Source organism: Heloderma suspectum, chromosome 2, assembly GCF_057233095.1.
Source record: "Heloderma suspectum isolate Gila_16-S chromosome 2, 16-S_ref, whole genome shotgun sequence".
Classification (NCBI taxonomy): domain Eukaryota; kingdom Metazoa; phylum Chordata; class Lepidosauria; order Squamata; family Helodermatidae; genus Heloderma; species Heloderma suspectum.
This window is the reverse complement of record NC_139459.1, coordinates 350,750,944-350,770,572: the sequence shown is the minus strand read 5'-3', so window position 1 is coordinate 350,770,572 and position 19,629 is coordinate 350,750,944. Positions and strand designations below refer to the sequence as shown.

Sequence of the window (19,629 nt, the reverse complement as noted above, 5' to 3'; positions counted from 1 at the left end):
AGTGAGAAAGGGGAAGATATACCCAACTGAATGCAGAGTTCCAGAGACAAGAAGGCCTTCTTAAATGAACAATGCAAAGAAATCGAGGAAAACATAGGGATGGCGGAGAATTTCTCCCCGAAACTTCGGGGGGCCGAGCGCCAACGTGTTCGGCCCCCCGAAGAAGTTTCGGGGAGAAATCCTCCGCACACCCCCCGCCACCCGCCCCCCCCGGGACGGGACTTATCTTCCCTGAATGTCCCTCCCGGCGGCGGGTCCGGCTGGCGGTTCGTCCGGTGTTCGAGCGGGGCGGGAGCGGCAGCCGGTCTTTTGACCGGCTGCCGCCCCCGGCATTGCAATCAAAGAAAAAAAAAAAAACACGTCCCCTGATAGGCTACGTGACGATTCACATAGCCTGTCACGGCTAGATTTGCAAAGTCAGCCGTGATAGGCTACGTGAATCGTCACGTAGCCTATCACGGGTGACTTAAAAAAAATGTGTGTACGGATAATGGCGGCCCCCATAGGGAGCCGCCATTCCCGTTCCTTATTTGGTTGCCGTAGTCTACGTAAACATTTACGTAGACTACAGCAACTAAATAAGGAACGCGAATGGCGGCTCCCTATGGGGGCCGCCATTCGCGTACGCGCTTTTTTTTTTTTTTAAAGTCACCCGTAATAGGCTACATGACGATTCACGTAGCCTATCACGGCTGACTTTCCAGATCTAGCCATGATAGGCTACGTAAATCGTCACGTAGCCTATCAGGGGACTTTTTTTTTTTTTTTTACTTTCGTGTTCGCGGCAGGGCGAGGCGGGAAGCCTCCTCCCCGGCCTGAATTTCGGCCGGGCGAGGCGGGAAGCCTCCCCCCTGGCCTGAACTTCGCGGGGGGAGCAGCGAAGCACTCCCCCCCACCGCAAACAAGCTGCGAGAAAAGGTAAGTGACTTTCGTCCACCCCTAGGAAAACAACAGAATGGGAAAGACTAGAGATCTCTTCAAGAAAATTGGAGATCTCAAGGGAACGTTTTGTGCAAAGACGGGCATGATAAAGGACAAAGAAGGCAGGGACCTAACAGAAGCAGATGAGATTAGGAAGAGGTGGCAAGAATACACAGAAGAACTATACAGGAAAGATCTGAATGTCCCTGATAGCCATGATAGTGCGGTCACTGAACTTGAGCCGGACATCCTAGAGAGTGAAGTCAAGTGGGCCTTAGGAAGTATTAGTAACAACAAAGCTAGCGGAGATGACAGTATTCCAGCCGAGCTATTTAAAATCCTAAAAGATGATGCTGTTAAAGTGCTGCATTCAATATGCCAACAAATCTGGAACACTCAACAGTGGCCACAAGACTGGAAAAGGTCAGTTTACATTCCAATTCCAAAGAAGGGCAACGCCAAAGAGTGTTCAAACTACCACACAATTGCGCTCATTTCACATGCCAGCAAGGTGATGCTCAAAATCCTACAAGCTAGGCTTCAGCAGTATGCGAACCGAGAACTACCGGAAGTACAAGCTGGGTTTAGAAGAGGCAGAGGAACTAGAGATCAAATCGCCAACATTCGCTGCATCATGGAGAAAGCAAGGGAATTCCAGAAAAACGTATATTTCTGCTTCATTGACTACGCTAAAGCCTTTGATTGTGTGGATCACAACAAACTGTGGCAAATTCTTAAAGTGATGGGAGTACCAGACCACCTTACCTGTCTCCTGAGAAACCTGTATGAGGGTGAAGAAGCAACAGTAAGAACCAGACATGGAACAACCGATTGGTTCAAAATTGGGAAAGGAGTACGACAAGGCTGCATATTGTCACCCTGCTTATTTAACTTATATGCGGAGTACATCATGAGAAATGCCGGGTTGGATGAATCAGAGGTCGGAATTAAGATTGCTGGGAGAATTATCAACAACCTCCGATATGCAGACGATACCACCCTAATGGCAGAAAGCGAAGAGGATCTCAAGAGCCTCTTGTTGAGGGTGAAAGAGGAGAGTGCAAAAGCTGGTTTGAAACTCAACATTAAAAAAAACGAAGATCATGGCATCTGGCCCCATCACTTCCTGGCATATAGAAGGGGAAGAAATGGAAGCAGTGACAAATTTTACTTTCTTGGGCTCCAAGATCACCGCAGACGGTGACTGTAGCCATGAAATTAAAAGACGCTTGCTCCTTGGGAGGAAAGCTATGGCCAACCTAGACAGCATAGTAAGAAGCAGAGACATCACCTTGCCGACAAAGGTCCGTCTAATCAAAGCTATGGTTTTCCCAGTAGTAATGTATGGCTGTGAGAGCTGGACTATAAGGAAGGCTGAGTGCTGAAGAATTGATGCTTTCGAACTGTGGTGCTGGAGAAGACTCTTACGAGTCCCCTGGACTGCAAGGAGGTCAAATCAGTCCATCCTAAAGGAAATCAACCCTGAGTGCTCATTGGAAGGACAGATAATGAAGCTGAAGCTCCAATATTTTGGCCACCTAATGCGAAGAGAAAACTCCCTGGAAAAGACCCTGATGCTGGGAAAGACTGAAGGCCAAAGGAGAAGGGGACGGCAGAGGATGAGATGGCTAGATAGCATCATGGATGCAATGAATATGAACTTGAGCACGCTCCGGGAGAGAGCGCAGGACAGGAAGGCCTGGCATGCTATGGTCCATGGGGTCACGAAGAGTCGGACACGACTGAACGACTGAACAACAGCAACAACAAGTCTACGTAAAGATTTACATAGACTAAGGCGAAAATAAGGGCAACACGCTTTTTTTTTTCTTTCAAAGTCACCCGTGATAGGCTACGTAACGATTTACGTAGCCTATCATGGCTGACTTTGGAAATCTAGCTGTGATAGGCTACGTAAATCGTTACGTAGCCTATCACGGGTGTTTTTTTTTCTTTCACTTTTGTATTTCATGGCCGGGGAGATGGGGCGCTTCTCCCCGGCCTGAATTTCGGCTGGGCGAGGTGGGGCGCCTCCCCCCCCAGCCTGAATTTTGGCCGGGCGAGGCGGGGCGCCTCCCCCCCCGGCCTGAACTTCGAGGGGAGAACCAAAGCGCCTCCCCCCCACCGCAAAACAAGCTGCGGCACCAGGTAAGTGCCTTTCGTACATCCCTAGAATTCTCGGACATCCCTAAACATAGATGAGGCTTCTCTGCGGAAGTCGTGGGCAATGATGGGCTCAAGAAGGCCCAATTTCTTGTTGTTCAGAGACTAATCGATGTTGATCTGTAGCATCTGAGAACTGCTGCAAATGAAGCTTGTTCTCCATTACTTTATAATAAATATAATAATTCTAAAAATTATGAAATCACCGCAGCTCCACATCTGTCCACATTAACCATTCCAAAGTATAGAAGAGCATTTGCTCTTGCCTGGTTTACTGTGCTGCCTTCGGCACTATTAATGGACGATTTAGTAAGATCCCCATTAGTGAACAGCAATTATCTGGTGCTGGAGGAACAGAATCAGTTCAATACATTTTCTCATACTGCAACTTCTATAGGGAATGCAGAGAAAAGCTGATTTACTTTTGTTAACAGCCTTCTCAAGAAGCAGCTCCACCCCTTTGGTATCAGCATGTTCAAGGGATGAAACTTCTTGTGTCCTTGGAAGAGTTTCTCATGATTTCAGTACAGACCAGGAAAAAAATGTTATTTTCTTGATTGAAGGAACATTGCATTTTGTTCTTATACCAGTTGTAATTGTGTTTTATATGTTTCATATTGAGTTTGATGATCTGTGACCCTAATACATCACTGTTGGTTTTATTGTTGACTTTTACTGTTGTTTTTATTGTTTTTGTATTTTTTCAATTTTAATATTTTAATGGTTTTTATGTATTTTATTGTTGTAAGGCACACGGGGGGGGGGTTGCCCTGAAAGGGGGCCACGAAATAGTATAAATAAACAAATAAATAAATAAAGTAATACATGAATTTATCCATTCACTAATTTTATTGACATATTGTAACACTAAATACATCAGGAATTCAATTCCCCCCCCCCCCGAAGGTCAGTTTATTTTTGCCACCACTCATGTCTTTAGTAACTCCTATATCCTAGACATATGGGAATCCAGACATGAGGGTTGTATTCATGGAGAAGGACAAGTCATTTTTCCCAGAAATCTCTTGAAACTCCTTGAACACCAGGATGGCACCTGCCAAGTGGTCCAGGTGTGAGTAAACCACCCCAAGGTGGGCCAAAGAACTACATCAACCTCAATGTCCAATATAAATTTTGGAGTATATTTATTCATGAACTAAGCAGAAAAAAGTTCAGAAATGGTCAGCTGTTTTAAAGAAATAAAATGAAAGGTGACGTTAACTAGCTAATGCCAGCCAAAGCTTGTTGAGCTGCTGCCTCCCTGAATCATGAAAGAGAATTACACCGGGGAATGGTGCAAACATGTTTTCTCCAGATGGGCACCTGCCCATGGAGCCAGAGAGAGAGAGAGAGTCAACAAGTTTGCAGAAGAGATTTTTGCTCTCTTATAATTACACAAATCATGGTTATTTATTCCACTTCTCACCAAAGCCTGAGGGATGTTGATGTCCAAAGATCACTATTGAAAATGATGCAAGGAACATCGAATCAAGAGTAATAGTTGGTGACTCTTCATACCTGCACTTGAAACACTGGTGCATAAATAGCTCCTGAGCCTCTGGGAGCCTGCGGGGAGATGCAGGCTAGGAGTTCCAGTGTGAGGTTTCACTTCATCAGCTTCTAGGTTGGCCAAGCGTCGTACATTACAGAGGACAATCTTCCATTTTGGAGAGCTAGCAGAGGACAGTCCTGCCTTTGGAAGTATTCTGTCTCAGATGAGCTGTCCAGAGCAAGTCTGCTTTGAAAATAAAGAACCACAAGGAGGCAGAGGACGCAGGGGCCTTGAAGGTCCCTAGCAATACAACCCGGACAGCTAACTGAGTAGGCACACAGGTCACCTAGGCAGTCTCTCCACTATGGTGGGATGTCTTATATTTCCATTTAAACAATAGTTATTATTTGCACCTATACATATAAAATTGCATATGCAAATGTATTTGTTCTCTTTTCTTGGCAATCTGTAGCTGGGCACCCTATGGCCCTTTCATTGCTGAGGCCACTCCAGACCACAGCTTCATTAGTCAAGGCACTGAAGCAGTGAGAGAGGCTGGCTCTGAATTTGTTGTTCCTCAGACCAGTCACAGGGGTTTGTAATTGTGTCTCCGTCTGCAGACAGACACAGGGGAAACAGAATGGGGCTGTAGCTGAATTTTCTAGCATGATGCTGCTGCTCTTGCTTATTCTCTTGCTCCATGTTCCATGTGGGATGCCGAAGACAAAATGCCGATTGAATGGGATAAATGAAGAAAACAGGCCATTTAATTTTAACAGGCCAGGAGAGTACCTGATTGGTGGGATCACATTGAACGCAAACACTGCATTTGGTCCATTCATTTTCTCGGAGCCTCCCTCTACACAATTTCCCTCGTAAGTGATGATGTGCCCAACTCTGAATTCCTATTCTCCAGAGTTTTCTTTTTAGCAGAGGGGACACAGTGAAGCTTTACTAGGTACATGACCATGAGGTACATGGGTACAAAGGGAGAGGGAGGGGGAGTGTAAACCTTTCCCTCTCTGTCATGGTCCTCACAGAACTCCCCCCCCCCACACGTGGATACGGCTCTCTGCATTGGGAGGAAAGATTCCCTTGATGTCAATGAGTTTGTAGCTCTTAGAGTAAAGGGCAGAGATTTCTATTGCTTGGAAAGGTGCTTTTAATAAATGATGCAAGAATGTGATACGCTTTCATGGACTAGAGAATGAAAATCTGATGACATCTGTATTTGTTACAGTGTGAATGAAATGAGGTACTGGTCCATCCTGCCCTTCTTGTTTGCTATTCATGAGGTCAACCAGAATCTGAGGGTCTTGCGCAATGTCACCCTGGGATACAATATCTATGAGAACTATTTCAACGCAAGAATGACTTACGAGGCCATGGTAGACCTGCTGTCTATTGGGGAGCAAAGTGTTCCAAACTTCAGCTGTGGAAGACAGAATAACATCCTGGCAGTCCTTGAAGGGGCAGACTCTGAAATCTCCACCAAGATTTCATCCATGCTGGACATCTACAAGATCCCACAGGTACATGAATGGGGGTGAGGGATTTTTTTTTCTTCATTATATAAGTAAAAACAAACATGGAATGCTCGTACGCTCCTTGTCCACAGAGAGAGCCCTCTATCAATCTGCATCTAACTGTCTCTCCAGAAAATATATAAAATATTCCTTATAATTAAATTACCTTTGAACCACTTCCAGTCTATAATAAGGATAAAGAGTCTTGCACATCTGAAAAAAATTACATATTTATTACGGCAGATGTGTTTATGGACAAGAATGCACATTTCTTTGTTATGTAATTTCTCCCCAGTGAATAGACCTAGTGGAAAATCCCCTTCCCTCCCGCCCCTTCCTAGAAAGAAGCATCATGACAACCCTTGCTGGGGAAAGATGGGGAACTGCTGCAGAGCAGAAGTGTGCACTGACCCCCAGTGTGAGTTTGCACTGATGCTGATTCAGTGCTTGGAAACCGGCCCTGTTCTGCTCGGACTGATTTGGAGCCAATCTGCTTTGAGTCATTATCAAACCTGAGTTATGGTTTGGAAATCTGAGGCTTCCTGCTCCCATTGACTCTCATGGATGATATTTGTAGGCATAGTAGCCCCTTAGGAGATGTTTATGCCCTTCAAGTGCCAGAAAACTTCATCCAGGATTTTCCGTGCTCTGTGTGCGTGTCTCTATGTGCCTTTTGGTCTTCCTTTCTTTCTAAGGGGAACTGCCGGGAACTTGTTTATTCCTTGGCATATGTGGATGAAATTTGCCAGGACAGTGGCTGCTTCAGAGGGGATCGAACCTGTCTGGGCTTTATGCAAGAGTAGCTGTGACATTTTGCAGGCATCCTTATGATATCCACCTTTGATAGGAATATAAGAGCCCTGCTGAACCAGAGCAAAAGCCTCTCTAGTCCAGCAAAGGCCTTGCTAGTCCAGGCCAACCATCTGCCTATGGGGACCTTGCAAGAAGGCTGTGAGGACCGGAACACCCTGCTGTTCATGTTCCCAAGCAACACGTATACATGGGCATCCTGTCTCAATAGAGGAGGTCATAGATACCCACATGATTAGTAGCCATTGATAGGTTATCTGCCATGAATTTGTTTAATCCCCTTTGGAAGCCATCCAAGCTACTGACCATTTTGTGGTAGTGACATCCATAGTATAAATATACACTGTGTGAAATAGTATTTCCTTTAATCTGTCCTGAATCTCCCAGCATTCAGCTTCATGGCATGACCATGGGTTACAGTGATATGGGACAATTTTTCTCCCTATCCATTTTTTCCACACCATGCAAGATTTTGTACACCTTTTAGGGATGGCGGAGAATTCTGCCAATGATCTCAGTGAGAGATCACCCGAAACCTGTGGCGGAATGGCCTCCCACCCCCCCATACCACCCCGCGGAATCCCCCCGGGACGAAGCTTACCTGGGGCGGAGGTGGAAGCGGCGGTGGCTCTGGCGGCGGATCTGGCAGCAGCGTTGGCTGGTCTCACAGCTGGCTGCTGCAGCCGCAAATGGCGGCCTATCACGGTAAAGGTAGCCACGCAAATAGGATAGCGGCTGCCGTTTGTGTGGCTGCCTTTACCATTATAGGCTACGTAAATACTTACATAGCCTATCATGGCAAAGAGTGGGGAGCAAATGGCGTAGCGGCCGCCTGCTCTTTGCCATGATAGGCTACATAAATACTTACATAGCCTATCATGGCAGCCTGGAAAGATGCAAATGGCAGCCGCTACAACAGCTGCCATTTGCGGCCGCAGCAGCCCAGCCGCGGCCGAAACTCCGGCTGCAGCTGGACCCAGCTGGCGGCTCCGTGGACCTGCTGCAGAGTTGAGCTGGCCGGGGAGGATTCCAGGGGGAGGGCCTCCCCCCCACCGCGGATGCCCCAGCACGGAGCCAGGTAAGTGTTTCGTACACCCCTTTCACATCTCTCCCCATGAACACCTTCTAGGCAAAACTGTCTCAAAAGTTATAATCTTTCCTCACAGTGGAGTTACTCCAGCCATGCTGGTTGCCCTTTTCTGAACTTCTTCCAACTCCACAACCACCCTTTTGAGGCATGAAGGAGTATATTAGGTGTTTATTTACAGTTAGCTTTATACTTAGTCATGGCCAACAGAGAATGTTCCTTTTTCACAGCAGACACACACTGGATCACAATTTCCATCGAGCTGTTCACCACAGCCCCAAGATCTCTTTATTTGCCGAGTAATCGTAGCTCAGATCCCAGCAGTATTTGTGTGTGTTGCTTGGCTATACTGCTGTGGAGGAATGTAGCCTGGTGTTTTCCCTCTGTATGTGTTTCTCTAAGCATCACCAATTTTCTTTGCTTGCTTTCTGGAGGAAAACATGGGATTGGTATTCAGACTCCATCTGTGCCTTGTATGTTCCTTGGCCAAGTTAGTTTTCTTGAGATAGATGAGTTTACCTTCTGTCATATGGGAAGGGATAGTAGAACCAGCAGGTTTCAAACTTGCTGAAATTCTCCAAAATTCACCTGAAACCTTCTTCTGCTTTCATCCTGCTTTTAAGCTGCTGAAATGGGAAAAGTGAATATATCCTTGTGTATCAGAACAAAAAATGTCACTTTTCTCCATTAGACTGAAGTGAGGAAACACTTATTATTTTTTGGACTACACCCATCTCTCTCTCTCTTTCCTAGGTCAGTTATGGCTTTGTCAGTCAAGTTCCCAGGGACAGACATGAGTTCCCCTGTTTTTACCGGATGGTCCCCAAACCAGAACCTTCTTACCTGGGGATTGTCAAACTGCTCCTGCATTTCAGATGGACATGGATGAGGCTTCATCCATGTCCATCTGATGCAACAGCCAAGCATTTCAGATGTATCCTGCTTGGCTACCATCCTAAACATATTCAGTGGAGATGATGTGGCAGCATGTAAGGTCTGTGCCACAGCCTGGATGGAAGTGTAAATACTGTAGGAGTCTTGAGACAGGATCTTTTCAATCACATCCTGGGGCAATTGCTCCCAGTTCTCGTTTTCTGTACAACTCTTCCAGGCTTTCACAGACAACGTCTTCCTTGAATATGTGCAATGAAATACTGTCTCCCCAAACTGCTTGGTAGCTTTGAGAAATGAGTCCAAATTGTCATATTGTGTCCTTCTGTTTTTCTTGATTAAGAAGGACAAGGAAACATGGGTGTGCTGGAGATGGACCATTTTGTACAACAAGCTTATGCTGACATCCTGCAGAGCTGTTGCAATCAGAACTTTTCCCACTGTTGATTTTGTGACTTGTTCAACTCTCCGAATGATTAGTATGACAATTAGGATGATCCGAGCGTCTGCTGGAAAAACAACTACATTGACCCGAATGTCCATAAAATGTGAAACTATGTCAAAAATCCTTTTCCCCCGATCCGCCACTGGAATTCTTCCAGAGAAGGCAATGCAAATTCCATTTTTTATGAGCACAGGTGGAAAGCTTCTCATGAACCTTTCTCCATCATCATTGTCTGGAGCCAGGAGACACATCCAAGTCCATCTGAAATGCAGGAGCAGTTGGACAATCCCCAGGTAAGGAGGTTCTGGTTTGGGGACCATCCGGTAAAAACAGGGGAACTCATGTCTATCCCTGGGAGCTTGACTGACAAACCCATAACTGACCTAGGAAAGAGAGAAAGAGATGTGTGTACTCCCAAAAATAATACCTGTTTTCTCACTGCAGTCTAATGGAGAAAAGTGACATTTTTTGTCCGATACACAAGGATATATTCACTTTTCCCATTTCAGCAGCTTAAAAACAGGTTGAAAGCAGAACAATTTTCAGGAGAATTTTGGAGATTTTCAGCAAGTTTGAAACCTGCTGGTTCTACCATCACTTCCCATATCACAGAAGGTAAACTGATTTAGCTCAAAGAAAACAAACTTAGCCAAGGAACATACAAGGCACAGATGCAGTCTGAATACCAATCCCATATTTTCCCCCAGAAAGCAAGCAAAGAAAATTGGTGATGCTTAGAGAAACACAAACAGAGGGAAAACACCAGCCTTCAGACCCTCCACAGCAGTATAGCCAAGCAACACACACAGAAGTTGATGGGAACTGAGCTACGATTACTTGACAAAGAAAGAGGTCTTGGGGTTGTGGTGAACAGCTCGATGAAAATGTTGATTCAGTGTGTGTTTGCTGCGAAAAAGGAACATTCTCTGTTGGCCATAATTAAGTGTAAATCAAACTGTAAATAAAACACCTAATATACTCCTACAAGACTGGCTCCAAATCAATCCGAGCAGAATGGGGCCTGTTGCCAAGCCCTGAATCGGCATCAGTGAACACGCTCAGTGGGGGCCAGTGCACGCCTCTGCTCTGCAGCAGTTCCCCCTCTTTTCCCAGCAAGGGTTGTCATGATGCTTCTTTCTAGGAAGGGATGGGAGGGAGGGGGATTTTCCACTGGGTCTATTCACTGGGGAGAAATTACATAACAAAGAAATGTGGACTCTTGTCCACAAACACATATGCCGTAATAAATATGTAATTTTTCCAGATGGCCAAGACTATCCTTATTATAAAATGGAAGTGGTTCAATGGTAATTTAATTATGAGGAACATTTTATATATATTCTGGAGAGACTGTTGGATGCAGGTTGATAGAGGGCTCTCTCTTTGGACATGGAGCGTACACGCATTCCATGTATGTTTTTACTTATACAATTCAAAGAAATACATAGTTGGATCCAGCCTAAAGTAATCTGACTTACATCCCATTGAAATCAATGTGAAATTTAGCCCTGATTTAAGTCCCATTCATTGCAGTGGGATTCCAGTATGACTGACTTTTGGGGCTTCCAGGGGATGATTTTTATAGGAGGAGCAAAAGGAGATGTCTTCATTTTCAAACCCTCCCATGTTTCACCAACTCTTGTTGTTGTTGCTGTTTTCATACCATATAGATATACGTTAAGCAAAGAAACAAACAAGCGAACACCCATCCAAAGGGCTGCAGAATGACTTTGGAGTGTGAGTATTGGGAGCCCTCCACATAGAAGCACCCCCAATCTAGAGTCAACCCGTCATCAAACACTGACAATTCACTGCACCCGTTGTACTGTTTCAAACTCCCCTGTGCAGAGATGACAGGGGGACCAAAGAAATAAGGAATATAAAACCAATCTCAAACAATGTTGACCTTTAAAACCCTATATGGTTCCGGCCCAGCCTATCTTAAGGAGCGCCTCCAGGAGCACCAGACAGGCCGCTTAACAAGATCAGCCTTGGATGGCCTTCTCTCTGACCCATCAGCCAGGACAGCTAGACTGGTGGGGACGAGGGAGAGGGCCTTTGCTGTGGTGGCCCCCACTCTGTGGAACTCCCTCCTTAGGGAACTCCGCCATGACCCCTCTTTAATGAGCTTCCACCGTGCATTAAAAATGTGGTTGTTCAGGCAGGCATTTGGAGTGGGTTAGGGTATTTTAGAAAAGGTCTTTATTGTAGAATTGTATTGTTTTAAACTGTTTTATTGTATGTTTTACATCACCCAGAGTGGCTGGGTGACCAGCCAGATGGGCTATTAATCAATTTAATAATAATTGAATTTAATTTTAATAATTTCAATGCTTTTTAAAGTACTGCCTGTCTCCAGCCTCACTTGGTGATGCCTGGCCCAATGCCACCTTCTGGGCTTCTCTGGCCAAGTGGAAGCAGACTCAGCCTGCATCCCTCACCCCATTCATATACCTGTGGGATCTTGTAGATGTCCAGCATGGATGAAATCTTGGTGGAGATCTCTGAGTCGGCCCCTTCAAGGACTGCCAGGAGGTTATTCTGTCTTCCACAGCTGAAGTTTGGAACACGTTGCTCCCCAATAGACAGCAGGTCTACCATGGCCTCATAAGTCATTCTTGCATTGAAATAGTTCTCATAGATATTGTATCCCAGGGTGACATTGGGCAAGAGCCTCAGATTCTGGCTGACCTCATGAATGGCAAACAAGAAGGGCAGGACGGACCAGTACCTCATTTCTTTCACACTGTAACAAATACAGATGTCATCAGATTTTCATTCTCTAGTCCATGAAAGCACATCACATTCTTGCATCATTTATTAAGAGGGCCTTCCCAAGCAATAGAAATCTCTGCACTTTAAGAACTACACTCTCTTTGACATCAATGGAAACTTTCCTCCCAATGCAGAGGGACATATCCGTTTGTGTGTTTGTGTGTGTGTGTGTGTGTGTGTGTGATTTCAGTGAGGACCATGACAGAGAGGGAAAGGCTTACACTCCCCCTACCTCTCCCTTTGAACTCATGTACCCAATAGTCATGTACCTAGCTGAGATTCACTGTGTCCCCACTTCTAAAAAGGAAAATCTGGAGAATAGGAATTCAGAGTTAGGCATATCATCACTTACATGGGAAATTGTGTAGAGGGAGGCTCCAAGAAAACGAATGGATCAAATGCAATATTTCCTGTGGATGTGATCCCACCGATCAGGTACTCTCCTGGCCTCTTAAAGTTAAATGGCCTGTTTTCTTCATTTATCCCATTCAATGGGCATTTTGTTTTCTGCAACCCACATGGAGCAAGAGAATAAGCAATAGCAGCAGCATGCTGGAAAGTTCAGCCACAGTCCCCTTCCGTTTCCCCTGTGTCTGCACACAGAGACACGAAACCCTGTGACTGGTCTGAGGAACAACGAATTCGGAGCCAGCCTCTCTCACCGCTTCTGTGCCTTGACTAACGAAGCTGTGGTCTGGAGTGGCCTCGGCAATGAAGGGGCCATAGGGTGGCCTGCTACAGGTTGCCAAAAAAAGAGGACAAAATCATTTGCATATGCAATTTTATATGTATAGGTTCCAATGCAGAAAAAATCGCTATAGTTTAAATGGAAATTTAAGACATCTCATCGTAGTGGAGAGACTGCCTAGGTGACTTGTGTGCCTGCTCAGTTAGCTGTCCTGGTTGTATTGCTAGGGACCTTCAAGGCCCCTGCGTCCTCTCCCTCCTTGTGGTTCTTCATTTTCAAAGCAGACTTGGTCTGGACAGCTCATCTGAGACAGAATACTTTCAAATGCAGGACTGTCCTCTGCTAGCTCTCCAGAATGGAAGATTGTCCTCTGTAATGTACGATGCTTGGCCAACCGAGACGTTGATGCTGTGAAACCTCACACTGGCACAGGCCCTTCCTTCCCTGCATCTCCCCCCAGGCTCTCAGAGGCTTAGGAGCTATTTATGCATCAGTGTTTCAAGTTCAGATATGAAGAGTCACCAACTATTGCTCTTGATTTGAGGTTCCTTGCATCATTTTCAAAAGTGATCTTTGGACATTAACATCCCTCAAGCTTTGGTGAGAAGTGGAATAAATAACATATTGGAGAAGTGGATTTGTATAATTATAAGAGAGTATTATTATAAGGTGCAAAACAGTGGAGTGGGGGGGGGAATTCACACAGTCACAGAAAATGAGGAAGAGGATAAAGTTCTCAAACCATCCCTAATCCACCCCTTTGAATGTTGTAACAACAACACAAGATGTCCTCACAAAAATATTCATTTGGTTCTGGCCCAGATTCTTCTGTTTCAACAGCAACTCCCATTGTTGCTGTTATTCTTCCAGAGAATAAAGTGACCTGAATAAAGTGACTGCAGAACAGCGGAGGCAGCCACACAAAACCTCAGAGCCACGTAGAAAAGCAGCTTTTGCAACTTGACAACAAATAGTGAGATCATCCAAATTCCACTTGTTTTAATGACAACAAAGAATCTTGTGGAACATTAAAGACTAATGAATTAATTCTGGCCTACGTTTTCTGGGCACCATTCACTTCATCAGATGCAACTTTCATACCTGTTCAAAAGTCACTATGACAATCTGCACATTACAAAACTCCACTTATAAATGTATACTAATATGTAAAGAGGACTGGGGCCCCATCTACACAAGCTATTTACTCCGAGGCCGCTGTGATTCAAGGTCCTTTGGGACATAGGATGTAGTGCCACTTTGCAGCCTAACTGTGGTTTTCACCCGGAAAATTTGGATTTCCAAATACGCCTTCTGCTGCAATGTTGTTGGTTGGCTGTGATGCGTTTCCTTTGGTTGTGAACTGTCTGTCTGTTCCCTGAACTGGCTTTTCATTTTGTGGTGGGTGTCTGGTAAACGTGCACAGTGCTTGCGTCACTCTATGCCTAACACGGAGTTTTCCTTCTTCACAGCAGCCGCACACTGGGTTGACATTTTCACTGACACTAAAGACAGGAAAATTTTTAAAAAACAAAGAGGTCAAATACAAGGGATCCAAGAGACCCTTCAACACTCTGTGTGTGTGTGTGTGTGTGTGTTTTGGTGGGTCCATTGGAAGAGGCACATCAAATCCCCCTTGTTCCATTGCTTCCATAGATCACGTGAGCACAAACTCTGGCTGAAACGTAATTTTATCACTCAAAAGGTGTTGAGTTACATCACCGACAGCCCACACAAAACAACATAGAAACTCCCAAGCCAGGGAACCACTACAGCAACGTTCCTCCCTTCAAGTCTCTCTAAAGTTGTGCGTTTTGGCTGGCAGGCAGATCAGCTCCTCCGTTCTCACTGTCTTCCCAGGCTACTGGGGAAATTCGCTCTGAGGACAGGAGTTCTTTTGCTTTGCCCTCCTCCGGGAGCTGTTCCTCAAGACAGGATTTTCTAAATATGCTCTCACACATCCACTAAGGCCCAGATAAGCAGTTTCCACAGGATAAGGAAACCCACCCCACAGTTTACCCCATCTGGAGCTGAGGTGACTCTTCTGTTAAGTCTCCCGTCACCTGCAGCTTTGGGCTCCGTTTCTTCCCGCCAGGTCAGTGCACGGTTCCCCACCCTGTTCCTTCTCCATCTTTGCAGCCCCTGCTGGCTCTTACTCCTCTTCCCAATGCACTAACAGCTGCAGGATTTAGGCCAGGGGTGGAAACACCTCCTTTCTCTGGTCTTCGTCCCCTCCCTCTGCTTGCTGGCAGTCTTTGTCCTTGCCGGCAGTCTTTGTCTTCCACCTCCAAACTCTCAGTGTTCTGTCCGGCTTCAGTCCATGTTGGTCTCTGACTTGCTTGCTCCGTCTTATCCCTGTCCTCCCTGACTGGCCTAAACACTGCCTCTTAAATATGTGCTCCCGGTGTAGCCCCACCCTCAGAACTCTGGCCGGCCGAGCAGCGTCTCCCTGCTACTTACGGGACGTGCTGCATAGGAGCAGGACCTGCTTGCCTGGCCTCCCCCACTTGCTGCCACTCCCAAACAGCCTGCTGACTGTTCCTCTCACTGCTTTGGCTGAGGGGTGACTGGCCTTGGGAGGGAAACAGCTGCAATGGGCTCTCCTAGGGTAGGGCATGCCTCGGCGATCCCCGATAAGTCATCACAATACATGTGCACGCGCGCACACACGCACGCACACACACACACAGATAGATACACACATACACACGCACACACATATATACAAACATACACACACGCACACACAGAAACCTACCTTCCTATAACGTGTGGTCTGAATTCAGTCAGCTTGTCTCGCTATACCTCTCTCTCTCTCTCTCTCTCTCTCTCTCACACACACACACACACACACATACACAGCCACCACATTCACACAGGACATCCTTGCTGTAAAGCAATTTTTGGGTCTCACACCTACAGAGGAGACCCAAACATTGCCATACAATGGCATACCTGTTGGGAGGCAGGGGGATCGATCTCTTGGCTACCCTGCTTCCCTGCTCTCTCTACTACCTTCTGTGAAATTTATGTTTCGTGATGGCCGTGCTCACCACAATAGCCATTATGTGAATGGGCACACCCCTAATGGGTGCCATTTTGTGACAGCAACCATAGCAGATTTGAACATTTCAAATATGGCCTGAAAAAGTTAAAGGAACACTGGCTTAGTAGACTTCACAAGTGTTCCATATAATCATGTTAAACTTCTATATTCATAGTCACTATGTTATTTCAGTACCAATTAATGGACTAGGAATCACATTCCTAAAGTGTTATGTGCAATAGCTAACAAACAGATAGAGCTTACAGCTGCAATCCTATGCCCATTTACATGGGTGTAAGCCCCACTGGACTTAATGACCAAGGATATTTCGAATTAGGCATGTATAGGATTGCCTGAGAAGAGATATCAAGAAGCATCAAAGGAAACCAATCATTTTTCCCACCTGGTTCATCAGCTTGGGCCAGCCAATGGCCTTCTGATCAATGGTGAACTTGATCTCTGAGGAGGCCTCTCTCTCTATACTCCCAACTTCCACTCTGGCAGTGGACTTGTTGGGAAACACCACCCAGTTCACGATATAAAAGTCGGATGCCAGTTCCCCGTTCTCATCCAAATAAGCTCCATCCACAGAACTATTGTAAAGCTGGAAATTTCTCAGGAAAGGGTGAAGCTGGAATGACATGGGAAAAGCACCCAGTTGGTAAAGAGGATGTTCTGTTGAACATCTTGGCTTTCCACATGTGGACCCCTAATCTGCAGAGAGTCTTCCAGGCTGATGAGGCCTGTTCAAGCATTATGCTTCAACATGGTATCTTAGCCTCTCTGCAGAATTCCCAGTTGCCTTGGGAGTTCTACTTACATTTAAGTGGATGTGCTTGTGTGTGTGTGTATGGGGGGGGGTGTCTCCATGAGCGATTTACTCTGAGGTGGCTATGTTTGGAGGTTGTTAGGGATGCATGACATCCTGGCCATCCTACAGCCACTTCGGAGCTTATCACAGAAAAAACGGTTCTTCTGAGACTTCTTTTAGTCCAATGCTTTCCCTTAATTCGGCTTGGCTGCTCTTCTCTTGTGGCATGCACCCCCATTCCACGTTTACTCTGGTATGGTAGCCCTGCCCAGGGGTGCATATTTCACCTGACCATGACTTCACTGACCCCAGGCAAGGGGTGTTTCCCCAACATTTTCCCCACCTGTGTCTCCCCCACGTTTCTGCCATTTCACTGCTGGCAAGAAGCAAGAGGTTTTACGGATTGTGAATGTTTAATGTGAGTTGTAAAAGTTGGTGTCAGACTTCAGGCTCCCTCCCCAGGTCTGTATAAAACAAATAGACAAGTAGGGAGCAGGATGCTTCTCCTGTCTAGCAGAAATGTGTGTAAATACGTGCACACAGCAATGCAATGCACAGAGGTCCATTTTACACCCTCAGAATACTGTGAGGCAGGCAGGTGAGGCTGAGAGGAAGTGCCAGGCGCAGATCAGCCCTTGTGAAATGGGAGGCATTGGCTGGTCCAACCCAGGCAGCAAAATGTCCTGGCCCAGCAGTGGCTGTGTGTGTGATTGTGTCCTGCTTGGCTGTTGCTTCCGAACGAGGCAGAGAGTCAGTTTATGTTTCTTTCTTGAGGGCGTGCATGTATGGGAAAGGGCATCGATGCCTGTTTATGTGTTCTGTCCCTGTATGCTGTTTGTTGCCAAAGGAAAAGCTTGTGTTTGTATCTGAGTTTTCTACAATGGAACAGATATAAGTCTTTTGCTTCCAGGAGAGCGTGAAAGACGATTCCCACAAAACTATATATTGAAAAATGTTTTTGCATTATTGCACAATGTTGACTCTCTCTCTCTCTGTCTCCCTCTGTCTCCGTCTCTCTCCCTCTCTTTCTCTCTCTCTCTCTCTCTCTCTCTGTGTGTGTATGTTGTGTGTGAGTTCAGTATTGGGCCAGACGCTTCCTGCAGAGGACCACCCTGAGGCTCAACATTGCCGTCAGCTGGATGAGGCTGTGCAGCTCTGACAATATCATCATCTGCAATGCCAGCATCACGATTTGGGGTGATTGTGTGAAACACACACACACACGGATACACACAGTTCATTAATGATTCCATGTAGAATGTGCGTTACTTCTGGAACAAGATAATGTGGGACCAAATGTGCTTCTGTGTGGCGGTGATTTCCTCACCCCTTCTTTTGCATGTACAATCTTGAAGTTTGTGTGCCTCTGTTCTTCCTTTTTGTGGTATAGGTTGCCAGCTGTTGGGGATACAAACACTGTTCCACCTCCTGTGACCCGTTGGCTCCACCTATGCTGACCTGTCCCTCCACCCCCGTCGCCTAATCAGACTAGCCACCAGCCTCCACTGGAAACAGCCATGAAGCCATCTGAAATTGAATGTATTCAATTAAATTGAATGTATTGAAATTAAATTAATTAATTGTATTCAATTAAATGTATCCAAGCAGGATACATTTCAGATGTATCCTGCTTGGCTGTTGCATTTCAGATGCAACAGCCAAGCAGGATACACACACACACACACACACACACAGCCACTCCTGGCCCAGGACATTTTGCTGCCTGGGGAGGACCAGCCAATGCCTCCCCTTTCGCAAGGGCTGATCTTGGTCTGGCACTTCCTCTCAGCCTCTCCTGCGGCACAGTATTGTGAGGGTAAAATGGGAAGCCAAGGCAGAATATAAATGTAATAAAACAAAGTAATTGTATACGAGAAAAACATAATTGTCTGACGCTATGTTCTTAAGAAGCCTCCTAGCATGTAAAATGGACCTCTGTGCATTGCATTGCTGTGTGCACGTATTTACACACATTTCTGCTAGACAGGAGAAGCATACTGCTCCCTACTTGTGTATTTGTTTTAAACAGACCTGGGGAGGGATCCTGAAGTCTGACACCAACTTTTACAACTCTCATTAAACATTCACAATCCGTAAAACCTCTTGCTTCACCTGTGCCTAGGGATGTATGAAAGTCACTTATCTTTTCGAAGGGTGACATTCGTGGTGGGGGGAGGCGCTCCATCCCTCCCCCTGAAATTCTGCCCAGGGGGGGAGGCTCTCTGTCCCTCCCCCACAAAATTCTGGCTGGCTGGCTCCGCTCCGCAGGGATTCTGCGGAGCCGCCAGCCAGCTCCACCAGCGGCCGGATATCCGGCCGCTGGCTAGCAGAGACGCAAATGGCGGCGGCCGTAGCCACCACCATTTATGTCCCTGCAGTCAGCTGTGATAGGCTACGTAAATGTTTATGTAGCCTATCACGGCTGATTTAAAAAAAACAACAACGCACGTACGCAAATGGCAGCGCCCATGGGCACCGCCATTTGCATTCCATATTTTGGCACGTCTTAGTCTTCGTAAACATTTACGTAGACTAAGACGGCGAAAATAAGGGGAACGCAAATAGCGTAGACACTACGCTATTTGCGTTCCCCTTATTTTCGTCATCTTAGTCTACGTAAATGTTTACATAGACTAAGATGTTCCAAAATAAGGAACGCAAATGGCCGCACCCATGGGTGCCATCATTTGCATACATGCATTTTTTTTCTTTTAAATCAGCCGTGATAAGCTACGTAAAGATTTACATAGCCTATCACGGTGTTTTTTAAAAATCTAGCCATGATAGGCTACGTAAATCTTTACGTAGCCTATCACTTTTTTTTTTTTTAACTGGAAATGGTGGTGGCGGCAGCCGGTCAGAAGACAGACCGCCGCAGCCGCCACCGCCACACCACCGCCGCAGCCACCGCCGCCAGGAAGATCCGCCCAAGGTAAATCCCATCCCGGGGGGGGCAGGCGGGTGGCAGACCATTCCG

The 19,629-nt window shown here is 46.1% G+C and overlaps 1 protein-coding gene across 1 annotated transcript in view; it reads left to right on the top strand.

Moving 5' to 3' along the window:
• Nucleotides 1-18,527, top strand: part of LOC146355494 (vomeronasal type-2 receptor 26-like) — a 29,643-nt gene extending 11,116 nt beyond the window's left edge. Inside the window, exons 2-4 of the mRNA XM_084840965.1 lie at nucleotides 5,817-6,108; nucleotides 11,006-11,072; nucleotides 18,043-18,527. Of these exons, the coding sequence (XP_084697091.1) occupies nucleotides 5,827-6,108; nucleotides 11,006-11,072; nucleotides 18,043-18,086 (393 nt within the window). The 5' untranslated portion in view covers nucleotides 5,817-5,826 and the 3' untranslated portion in view covers nucleotides 18,087-18,527. The remainder of the gene's footprint in view (nucleotides 1-5,816; nucleotides 6,109-11,005; nucleotides 11,073-18,042) is intronic.
• Nucleotides 18,528-19,629: the final 1,102 nt, after the last annotated feature.